This window comes from Centruroides vittatus, unplaced genomic scaffold, assembly GCF_030686945.1.
Source record: "Centruroides vittatus isolate TY-2023 unplaced genomic scaffold, ASM3068694v2 contig_417, whole genome shotgun sequence".
Taxonomy (NCBI): domain Eukaryota; kingdom Metazoa; phylum Arthropoda; class Arachnida; order Scorpiones; family Buthidae; genus Centruroides; species Centruroides vittatus.
Window position 1 is genome coordinate 1379378 of NW_027122227.1, and position 12222 is coordinate 1391599.

At 28.7% G+C, this 12222-nt stretch overlaps 2 protein-coding genes across 2 annotated transcripts in view; one reads left to right on the plus strand and one right to left on the minus strand.

Annotated features, from left to right (window-relative positions):
• LOC136976637 (rho guanine nucleotide exchange factor 17-like) overlaps nucleotides 1-9803 on the plus strand; it is a 91177-nt gene extending 81374 nt beyond the window's left edge. Inside the window, exons 12-24 of the mRNA XM_067271978.1 lie at nucleotides 1463-1572; nucleotides 1919-2010; nucleotides 2105-2181; nucleotides 3307-3497; nucleotides 5295-5420; nucleotides 6326-6366; nucleotides 6440-6542; nucleotides 6613-6699; nucleotides 6778-6845; nucleotides 6914-7062; nucleotides 7138-7312; nucleotides 7378-7548; nucleotides 7632-9803. Of these exons, the coding sequence (XP_067128079.1) occupies nucleotides 1463-1572; nucleotides 1919-2010; nucleotides 2105-2181; nucleotides 3307-3497; nucleotides 5295-5420; nucleotides 6326-6366; nucleotides 6440-6542; nucleotides 6613-6699; nucleotides 6778-6845; nucleotides 6914-7062; nucleotides 7138-7312; nucleotides 7378-7548; nucleotides 7632-7912 (1671 nt within the window). The 3' untranslated portion in view covers nucleotides 7913-9803. The remainder of the gene's footprint in view (nucleotides 1-1462; nucleotides 1573-1918; nucleotides 2011-2104; nucleotides 2182-3306; nucleotides 3498-5294; nucleotides 5421-6325; nucleotides 6367-6439; nucleotides 6543-6612; nucleotides 6700-6777; nucleotides 6846-6913; nucleotides 7063-7137; nucleotides 7313-7377; nucleotides 7549-7631) is intronic.
• The window catches only part of in (protein inturned), a 42651-nt gene continuing 40079 nt past the window's right edge, over nucleotides 9651-12222 (minus strand). The window contains 2 exon segments of the mRNA XM_067272055.1: nucleotides 9651-10250; nucleotides 10325-10470. Of these exon segments, the coding sequence (XP_067128156.1) occupies nucleotides 10139-10250; nucleotides 10325-10470 (258 nt within the window). The 3' untranslated portion in view covers nucleotides 9651-10138.

Below are 12222 nucleotides of genomic sequence, written 5' to 3' on the forward strand. Positions count from 1 at the left end.
GTTCTTCATATCTTTGCTTGTTTCTTCCTGTCTCTTATAAATAAATATATATTTATATATCATTTAAATATTCATTAATTATACAGTTTGCATTTATTTATTATTATTTTTTTAACATAAGTAAAACTAGCTATGAATAAAATAACTTAATCATTATAATTCATTAAATTTTAATATTTTATTATTTGAAATGCTATTGGATACATTAGATCAATTCTGCATAGATTTAATTATAATTTTTAATTTATCATTTATTTTTGAGATCATAAAAATTTTATATGAATAATATATTCAACCATGTGCCTATAGAGTTATGAAATTTGAAAATATCATTTTTCATACCAGACAATATTGATCGAAATAATCATATTATCAGTTGTAAAAAAATTTTCAGTAAATTTGGAATTCTCAGAAAAACATATTTTGAATATTTATATAATAAGATTTATTTATATAACATAGCACAATAGCCTGCATTTTTAGGATTAATGTTATGACTGTAAACATACTGTAATTTCATATGGATAATCCACAGAAACTTGCAAGAGCAAAAATAAAACCTTCATATAACCTTCCTTACTGTAGACCCCATTTCTTGGGTAGGTGTTGAAAGCAAGGTAATTGTTGGTATGCAGTTTAGAAGTTGCCATCCCAAGAATTAAAATATTGCTTTTTCTGTTTCATTTTTGTTAACATATTATTGTAGATACATATAAACAACCAAGCTCAAATATTCTATAATAAATCATATTAATTTCAGATTATTTGGACTGTTAATAATTAACAAAATCAAAACTAAATTGCTTTATTTTTTAAACTCTAATTTAGAAATCTATTTTACATTAATATTTTAAATTTTGTACAAATGTTAGTGTAATTAAATAGCTTTCAAATTCACCTCTGTGCTGGTTGGCCACTCATTAATTTATATAATTGGAAAAATTCATAAAGTGTCTAAATAAATAAATAGCATTTATTGTTTTTGCTCTGTAACTAATTTTCTTTGTCTAGTAATAATAATAAAATTATTTTGTTTATTTTTGTCCAAATGCTGTAACCTTTTAAACATGGTTTCATTACGAGTTTTTCTTGTTTAATTTTGTAATGCATAATCAGTTATTTTTAGAATTTTGTTATGAGTCAATGATTAATGATTTGAATAAATATTAAAATGGCACAGATAATCCGTGGGTTATCCACACGAAATTATGGTATATTAACATTAAACAGATTACAATGATTAGAAAATATGTTTTGACATTTGAATATTATGTATACTGGAAGTATATTTTAAAAACAAAATAAAAACATTTTAGTGAATAAATTGAATAGTCCATTTTTAATGTTGCTTGTAAATTTAAATTTACATAAAGTTATTTTCTATGTAAGTGTATTTATTAATATAATTTTATAATTTTAATTAAATTATTATTATTAAATCTCATATTTAATTATTAAATAGGCTTTGGATGATGTAATAAAAGAATTATTATCTAATGTCACAAAACAACTTTTTGAAAAACAAAATGCAGACAACCAGTTTCTTAGTGTAGAACTAACTATCACAACACAGTAAGAAATATTTTTATATATAAAAGATATAAATTTATAAGTGTCAAAAATTTGTGAAAATGAAAATTTCGAAATTTAAAATCTAGTGAGACATATATAAAATCCAAAAAATGTATTTATTTCAGAAGTGTTTCTGATTATTGTTGATCATTTTAAATAATACTGGACAATTTGGCAAAAAGGAATTTTAAAAATATCTGTTCGAGTGAATATTAAAAACTGCATTTTATGAAATTATATATGAGGATGAAGTATGGTGTTTCAGAAACATTTCTAAAATAAAAATTTATAATTTTTTCGTATTTCTGTTTGCATTGTTAATTCACCGTAATAAAATCTTCTTCAGGGAAGGTGTTGAAAATATGACGGTTATATTTCCATCCTCTGAAAAAAGATTATCTTGGGAAGCAGCTTTTAACGAGGCCAAGCAAAAATTAGGTAAAAGCTTGAAAGTTAAAATTACAGAAATTTTTAAAAATTGTAAGAATTTGAAGTTATTATTAAGATATTGACTGTTAATTCAAATTTTTAGCTTTATCAACAGATAGAAGACCACCTCCAGAATTTATGTACCCTTTGCCAATTCGTAAAACTAGAGCTGGTCTCCAGGTATATGATCATTTTAAACAATTAAATTTCTACTTTTCTTATTAGAAAAAGATGTAAATTTTCCTGACATTATTATAATATTTTTAAAATTCACCATTATTAAAGTTAAATAATGTCATATTCTAATGTGGTTATTTGAATTAATTAAAAATTTTAATTTACCAAATTAATCAGTTTGATATATTGTCTTCATTGATGTTTCTTGAAGTGCTAGCAGTAAATTAAAATTTTTAATTAACCTAGTTTTAAAAATAAAGTAATATTTATATAAACCACAACAGCACATGCAAACTGGAACAATATATATAGAATCTCACCTAAATGCAAAATTTCCAGCAACGAAACACCCAAATTCGGTATTCGAACATTTTCGGCCATTCCTTTATCGGCCTTCTTCGCTTTACATTTCCCAAAGAAGGCCGATAAAGGAGTGGCTGAAAATGTTCAAATACTGAATTTGGGTGTTTCGTTGCTGGAAATTTTGCATTTAGGTGAGATTCTATAAAGTAATATTTGTTTCTCAAAAGAAAAATGTAATATGAAAGTCTAAGTAATAATAGTTAGAATAAATATTCTGATCAGATTTATTTCTGATTCTTTCATATTTCTTTATCTATAAACATTTAAGTATTTCTGTTGATTTGAAACTAATTTTTAGTTATTTCATTTGGATATTATTATATTTTTGTTTGATTTAGATATATTTCCTTTTTGTGAAGTAACATAAAATAATGAGTTTTTTTTTAACTCTTTACCCTATTGGCACTAAGAGGACCTTTCTAACAAGCCCACAATGGGGTGGTTGGGTGGTGAGAAATGGGTCCCAATATATCCAGACCACCTCTAAAAATTCCCAGGGTTTTTCAACCCATCCGGATTTGATCTCTGGTTCTCTAGAATGGTGGGATGTCACCTTAAATGGCTGGATGACCAAGCAGTTATCTTTAAGAGTTAATATATACTTGATGTCTTGTACCAAATATGAAAAACTAAAATATTCTTATGAAAATTATTTTAAAGATAAATATACTGATGCAAAAATTTTTGAATTTGTATAAATTAACTTCAGATTTGTATTTACTTTAAATATTAAGTATGTTAATTACATAAAATATTTATTTTCAGTTCACTTGTGCATCTGCAACATTAGGTCTAAATCAGTATAATATGAGAGATGTTTGGGTTTGCAATAGTGATGGTTATGTTGGACAAGTATGTGTGCTTAGTCTCCAACCTGATCCAACAGTGACGTCATGTAATGGAGTATGTAATGCACGGATACTTTGTCTAGCCTCTATTCCTGCTGCAACACCCTTGTAAGTATTGAAAATTAATTATAAACTTTTTAAGTGGGATTATTTTAAGATATATGTAGTTTAATTGATACAAAGGATATTTTTATTAATATATGCATTCAAAAGAAAATGGAAAATAAAACCGGAACTAGTTGAAAGTATCAAAAAATAATAAATATTTTGCTTGAAAGAAGAAAAGGTTAATGGAACAAACATTTTTAGGCCTGCATCAGGTTTACAATCAATTCTAACAATAACAACATTTTATATTGGTATATTGAATTGTTTACGATGAACACAAAAGATTCAAAAGTAATTTTTAGAATTATACAAAAAATTATCTCTCATTAAAACATAAATAATTTCTTATCAGAGTCAATAGTAAATTCACATATGACAACCATTTTCACACTTCATGAGGAGTGGCATAACATGACTGCCAGGCTGCTGTAATGATTTGCCATCCTTATGATTAATGCAGTTTCCTTTCAGTCTCTGAAAATCTCAGGAACCTCTAAAGCTCTTTAATTGTTAAAGTTCAGTTTAATTAATTGTTTCTTTGAGTTTGGCTTTCACCCCAGCTCACTGACAGGTTTATTTTTCTTGGTGTATTTATGCTCTTTAATGTATCCATAGCACTGATGTAAAGATTTGATCAGATTGTGATCAAATCTCATCTATCATTGGGATAAGATATATTCCTGATGCTCTATCTAAATTTATACTATCTTTACTATTGTATAATACTGCTATTTTGTACACTGAGCTCTTATGTCCCCTACCTCATAATTTTTTCATAGTGATTTGAGTCTTGTATTGAAATCAACCAGTATATATAGTTGGACTCAGGTGGTTTATGTTATCTCAGTTTAACACAATTAAGGCAAAGTTGGACTTCAGTATTATGGGTGGGTGGATTTTTGTACTAGTTTTCTTGTGTATTCATGTGTTATTGTAATTCTTTCTCTGTGTCCGAGTTCTTTTACTGTATGTACAGTACAATATGTGGAATGTCTACCTCACTAATGCCCAGAAGCTGCCACTTTATATAAGAATGGTTGGGGCATGCTAGTATATCATGACTATCATGTTCAGGCTGATTAAAGACTGTACATAAACAATTTGGAAACTTATGATAGCATATGCTAATACAAAATGTATCAGCAATGTCTAGAATGTTCAGATTGTATGAAATGTATGGAATTTTGCAAAAATAAAAAAATACCCAGTAATCAGCATTACTGTGGTCCTTCAATCAGATTGACTTCTACTGTATAATAAAATAAATATCACTCCAATAACCTGACTGATATAAGATTACAATCACTTAGTATTAGAACTGTATTTTATAATATATTAGGAATTTTGTCTTCTTTGATGCAAAAGAATTGCTAATCTTCCACTTAAATAGTCTTTTTCTATCAGTCAATAAAACTATTTTATTCTGTTTTTAAACAATTCTTATAAAAGGTACTTAAATAATTTCACTCTAAAAAAACACTAATTGTATTTTAAATGGAGAAAATTCCTTTTATGTTTAAATTTTCCAATTTTAATAAAATTATCATAAATTATGAAATATTTCCACTAACGAGAAAAAATACATTAGAGTTTCCTAAGAACTGTTAGGAAACTGATGTTTTTTCATTAAAATCAATTAGCCTTTGTTATTATTTGAATGTATTTTAAGTTATTTTCCTAAAACCTTAAATTTATAAATTTAAAATTTAAGAAAAATTGAATTATTAAGCACCATAATCTAAAATTAATTCACAATTTTATGTATTGAAACAATATTACTATTAATTTCATTTTTAGATATCAAAATACAGGTAGAAGGAAATCTATTTTTCCTGAGAATTCTGCAGAGCTAAATCATTCAGTTGAAGAAGACAATGGAGAAGGAATAGAAAGAACAAATAATGGAAATATTCAATTAGACAGGTATATTATATTAATTTAGCAATATTAGCTGGCTTAATCAGTCACTTTTCTAACCACCTAAAAACAGGGCTTTTTGGACTAATAAACAAATTGTTATGTCCTTCTAATTGGACTTTTTAATGGAGTTCAAGAATTTCTCAGACACTATTTTAATTTCCAGATGTTTGGTGTGGTTTTAGATGATTACAAATACTTGGCATGGTCTTTGTCATAGATGGTACCTATTGTAAAATATTTGCATAAATATTACTGAGTAGGGATTGACAGAAATGTTAGATCCAAAATGCATGTAAATAAAACATCTAGAAATTAAAATAGTATCTGAGAAATTTTTTAGGTGGTTAGATAAGCAACTATGATTTTCAAAAATTTAATCTGTTAATATTATATTGAAAAATAGTAATCCAACAGAAAATGTGAATAATTTCTAAGGCATATTGTAATAAAAAATTTAAGATTTAACAAACTGATCCCAATCATGTTAGTTAATTAAGAAGTTTTCCACCATATCAATTTATCAGCACAAATCTTGGTTTTCCAGGAATTTTAACACAGTTGAACCTGTCTTGAATCTCATAGGAACAAGAAAAAGGTTTGACATAAACAGGCTTCGAGATATAGATGTTCCTACACAGTAAACAGTAATAGGTTCGATTGGTGGTACAGTATTTTATTAATACAATAGCAAGTTCAGTACACACCTGTATTAAGTATAAATAAAACATTTTTAACATATCTTAACAAACAATTTGCCAGTAGTTTTTGAAGCAATTTTGTACGATTGAAAAAATTTTCTGTTTTAAGAAAAATCACAATTGATGAGGATTACTATAATTTTCAAAATTTATTTTCCAAATAAGTTTAAATTCTAAATTTATTTAATTTCCTAATTAAAATTTTTACAGTGACTCAAGTGATGAGGAAGATGATGTAACAGATTCCCCCGGTAATAGTTAAATTTTAATTAGCATAAATTTTTATTTAAAAAATTGTTATAAACTTATTGTTATTTTTATTAGATGATGATGTAAATAAATCACCAGAAAATACAGTTCAAGAAGAAAATAAAGATGAAACAGACAATCATCAGCCAACAATGTGGTTGGGTACAGAAGATGGATGGTAGTAGTTTCAAATTTCTGATTATTTTTAATTAATAAAATATTTTTAATAATAATTCATATATTTTTAGTATTCACGTATACAACTGTACAGATAATATTAGGATTAAAAGAAACAAAATCAAACTTCAACACTCGGCAGCAATTAATTGTATAGTGTATGTATTTGATTTGTTAATTTCCAGTTTAAGAAAAAAATTATATAAGTTTTCATACATTATGATATTTAATTTTAGTTATTTAGATAACCGAGTCTTTGCATCTTTAGCAAATGGAGAATTAGCTATTTATAAGAAAGATTCAGGTAATTTATTTCTAGCTTTCTTCATTTTATAGTCAAGGAAATAATCTTTTGCTTTTTCTATGATCCAGAGGGGGGATGGAGTATTAATGAGCCTCAAATTGTCCAAATTAGTAACAGCTCTGCACCAATCACTAAAATGCTGGCTGTGGCAGGAAAATTATGGTGTGGATGTCAGAACAACATTAAAGTTTTTAACACAACATCACTTACAATAGAAGTATGAATTACTTAAAAATCTTTTACCTTTTGATTAGAATACAAATGAAACTAATAAATAAATAAAAATTTCCAGCATACTTTTCAAGTAAGTGGTGATACTTCTCGGGCGGTACTATGCATGGTGACTTCGGGTTTAGGAGTTTGGACAGCAATTCAGCACAGTGCGGTCATCAGACTATTTCACGCCACCACCTACGAGTGTCTACTTGATGTGAATGTAGGACCTGCAGTAACTAAAATGTTATCAGGTAGGTATTTCAAAAATTTTAAATTTAAATTATCAAATATAAATTTTTTCAATCAATTTCTACAGGTTGTGATGATATTATTCGCCAACATAAAGCTGCATGTTTAAGGGTTACTTCGCTATTAGCATGTAAGGATTTGTTATGGGTGGGTACGAGTGCTGGTGTGGTGCTTACCTTACCACTGCCACATCTTACTTCAACAACAACCAAATTAGATACCTTACCTAATGTGTCAGGTAATATTTACAAAATATTTTTCAAAATAATATCAAAAGTTTATCATCTTTTTCCAATTTACAAGCGACAATAATATTTATAGGTATTTCTCACGGTCATACGGGCCACGTTCGATTTTTAACATTTGTGGAGATGTCTCTTGGAGGATCAAGTGACTGTTCTGGTTTTACAAAATATAATCATCGTTCGATTCGTAGTAAAGAGGGACTGGCTGCCCGTCGTGCCTCCACCACAGCCACCACAGGCTGTAAGTTGCTAGTCATAAGTGGAGGAGACGGGTACGAAGATTTCCACAACACCGGCCTAAGTGAAGCAGCGGGTCGAGACGACAGCACCAATCATCTGCTACTCTGGCAGGTTTGAATTTTAAGAACAGCAGCCAAGCTGCAAGGGTGTAGATATTTTAATTTTTAAAAAAAACTCTAAAGTGAAGTTGGCATTTCTGTGAAAATACTGCAGCACTGCAGTTGTTTAGAAAAGATGATTGCATTAGTTTCGTCAAATGTTGAGCCAAAGTCTTATGCATATAGCAGCAAAGATTGTAAAAATGGTAAATTTTTTTATAAAATATGCCTTGAACTATAAGAACTAATGCCATCATCTGCATTCAGTGTTTGATGCCACTAATGTGAACGGCTTCATCCAATAATGGATTGATTCACATTTAGTACATACACACACACACCCACTGTGATATTGCTGCTATCTTCTTTAATAAAGAAGTGTAACACAAAGGGACTTTTCTTCTTAAATATTTGCATCATATTTAAAAAATCCTCAGATGCGCCTCACTGATCAAGGCAGATAAAATATATCAATACATGTTTTATAATCATAAAACAATCAAGCAATGTGTTAAATGCTCAACAATTTTTCAAACTGTAAATTCCTCTAAGGTAAATTTTATCAATTCTTCCTTAATCAAGAATTTAATTGTTCTTAGAGAAAAATTTACTATATGTATATATTACAATTTTCTCTCTCTTAAGCTTCTATCAAATTATTATCTGCCAGTTTCTATGCAGTGTGCTCTATGCTTTTCAATTTGTATCTTGGTGTCTGTGATTCCAGTATTATAAGCCAAAATACAATGAGTTATTGGCATTCTGCATCCAATCATTACTAGAAACAACTTTAAACTTTCTACTTTTTAATATTAAAAAGAAAGTTAATATTCTTACTTATTTTATTTTTAAAAAATGCTCAAATTCAACAAAAGAAGTATGTAAGTGGACATGCTTGTTCCTTTCTTGTATAAAGTTATCTAAGATTGAAATAAATTATTGAATTTACAGCTCTGTCCAAAATAATTTCACAATATATTAAATTATTGTTCTAAGGCAACTATTCTTTTTATATTCTACAATATTTTCCTGAAATTGCTTATATTCTATAAGCTATGAATCTTATTTCTTACAAAGTTTGATGTCATTATATATATATATATATATATATATAATGTCATATGCAAGTTATTGAATTTTATAAAAAATATTCAATATGCATATTTACAAGCTTTTACTAAGATATTGTAAAAGGGGAAAAAAATGAAATTGTACAGTTTAAAGTTTTCTGTAGTTGAAAAATTTTTGGTAGTTTTCTTTTTCCCATTAAATTCTTTGATAGCTATCATTTGATTATTACAATCAATCATTGTATGATATCATTTGTAACATTTAGATAGTATATTGGGTGCTCATTGAATCTGTGCCAAATTCATTATTTAAAATTTTAAAAAATATGATGGTATGTATCTTAAAAATCATCAATTTACATACGATGTGCAGGAATTATTTTAGACTTGTAAATAAATGTATACTGCACCTATGTTGTGTATTACCCATTAGCCAGAAGGATTTTGTGATGTAGAAATGGGATTCTGATTATATATGTCTACAATCGAGTGTGCCTTGAAGACGTTCGAGCGGCAGCCAAAGCTCTCCGAAGACAGATTCCATCACTTCCGAACAAAGAACAACGAAATGCAAAAGCAGTCAAATCCTTGTTTAAAAAAGTCATTGTTCGGATTATCCGTTTTGTATCAATTTGAAATAGTATCTTTCAGGGAAAGCTGTTATTCCCCTTTGTATATAATGCTAAATTTATTATTTTCAAGAGCAGCTGTGTGTGTATCAGATGCTGTAGTCATTTCAAAAAATTCTTTGACATAACATGCAAAATCTTATGTAGTCAAAGAGTTTAAACAGCCTACAACAGTATTTTTGTTTAAATAAAAACTGAATTATTCACTGTTCTGGTTTGTATTTTTATAAGAGTACATTATATATAATATTAATAATTATAAAATAAGTTACAGAAGTGAAATGTAAAAGTAGTTATTATTATTAATTTAAATATCAATCACTTTTAAGCATACTGTCATTTTGATGAAAATTGATGATCGTCTACAAATTGTAAAATTCCTTTTCCTTTTTTTTTTTTAAAATAAACTCAATACAAAATTAACTATGAATGATTGATGATCACCATAAACTTCATATTCAACTGTTTCACCCAATCATCATTTTATAAAAAAAAATAATTGATGTTCAAAAAAACTTTCTTTACAGAAAATGTACAATTGAAATTTCAACTTGTCATTCCAAATCCCAGACGAAAAGCTAATTCTACAACGTTTTGAGATGCAGAATCGTGGAAGCACACATACACTTCGTGTGGATTTGGAGTAAAGAAAAGACGTCTGCAAAAAATAAAATATAAAATCATCATCATCATCTATAGAATAAATTTTTATTTGAATTCTTAAATTCTTACCCCACAACCCAATAAGCTACTGTTGAAGGAGATTTTTTTGGATTATTGTTGGTTGGAGGAGTGAAATGAAAAAGAACACCATGCTCTTTCACTGAAGTCAATGTACTGAGACCAAACTTTGCCGACTCTCTATTCTTTGATATTTCCTTTACAAAAAAAGATAATTATCATCATAACTATTAATAAAATTTGTTTTCTTTCTATCATTTTATCAAACTTTTAAATAATTCATTTTCTATAATGTATATGAAAAATTTTAATTACTGATCTTGGTAATTGTCAATTTTATTTTAAGCATTTTTCATTTTATCTCCAATTTTTCTAAAATTAAAATTTTTACCATATAAATAATTGATGAAATTTTCCAACAAACATAATTGTTGTAATCTAAAATACACTCTTTAATAAAAAAAAAAAAAACAATTCACAATGGTGTGCAAATTATTAAAAAATATGTAAATGCACTACACCTGCATGGAAAACTGTGGCTACTCCTCATGGCACTAATGGATACAGGTCATGGATATTCATGGTTCTTTAGGATACTAAGCCATATGGTGTTCAACTGGCATGCCAGATTATCCACATTCCAAAAGTGACAGAGGCAGCGACTGATTCATACATCCTGGAAGTGCTTGATTGGAGAGAAGCCTGGTGAATGAGCCTGCCAGAGGATGTCCACATAGTACAAATGTGTGGCTAGACATTATCCTGTTGAAAGATAGTTCCAGGAATGACAATATGACTGGCCATAAAATATCCTGGAAGCACAATGGATGTACCATTGTGCTTCCAGGGTGCTACAGAAGACTACTAGAGGTGTCTTGCTCTTGTATGAAATGTCTCTCCAGAAAGCAGTGCCCAATGTGTGTGCCATAGCATTCCATTCTATAAGCTGGATTAACAGGCCAGCTGCATTGTCTTTGCACATGCATTTGTTATTGGAGCCCTGTACAAAATGAAACTCATCACCGAAAACATTACCCCACTGGACACTATCCCACGTTGATTGGGCCTTGCACCATTGCAGTTTCTGCTGACAGTGCCACGGGTCAGTGGTAATGTGCAAAGTGGTCTCTCTGAGTGGAGTCTCCAGTCCTGTAATCATTTGGAAATGGTCCAGATAAACAGTTTCAGACCTTTCATTGTCAACTTTACTCCTGGATAGTTGAGTGATGCAGTCGGTTTGCAAATGACTGTCAGTGATGCAGTCGGGGACTATGCAAATGGTTATATCAGCTTTCACCATCTTTGGACTTCTTCTGTTTCAGGGTATGTCATTTTTCTTTTTCGTCAAAGAGTGTATATCATATTCTAAATCAATTTGGTATATTATATTTTTTATTAACTTCATAAAATAAGATTTGCTTTCATCTTAGTGAATACATTATTTAATTTGGTATATAAGACAAGAATTAGCAAACCATAACACCATTAGGGATACGAGAATGTAGTATAGAGTGACCAGAAATATTTGAACACAAAATGAACCACCATTAAGATATAATAAAACACTGCTTAATCTTAATGGAAGCAGTGTTAGTTTTGCTGATAGCTTCTGCTACTGGCAGTTCAAGATGTCAGTTTTAAAAATGAAATTACTAAACTTGAAAAACCTTGGACTAGAATTTTTAAGCTGTATTGTACCATACAGGCTAAAAATTAATTAGATTTGAAGTAAGCATATTTGATGAATATTGTGACTTGTTTATGTACGAGGGGAGTCCGATATTAAAGGTACAGACCAAAATTACACTAACATTTATAATTAAAGAAAATATTTAATACACTCCACAAAAACTACACACTTTTGTTTATTTCTTGACATAATTGCCTTAAATGTTGAGACATTTATCCCGGCGTGACACAGCATTGAACATCCCTTCACGGTGCTGTTG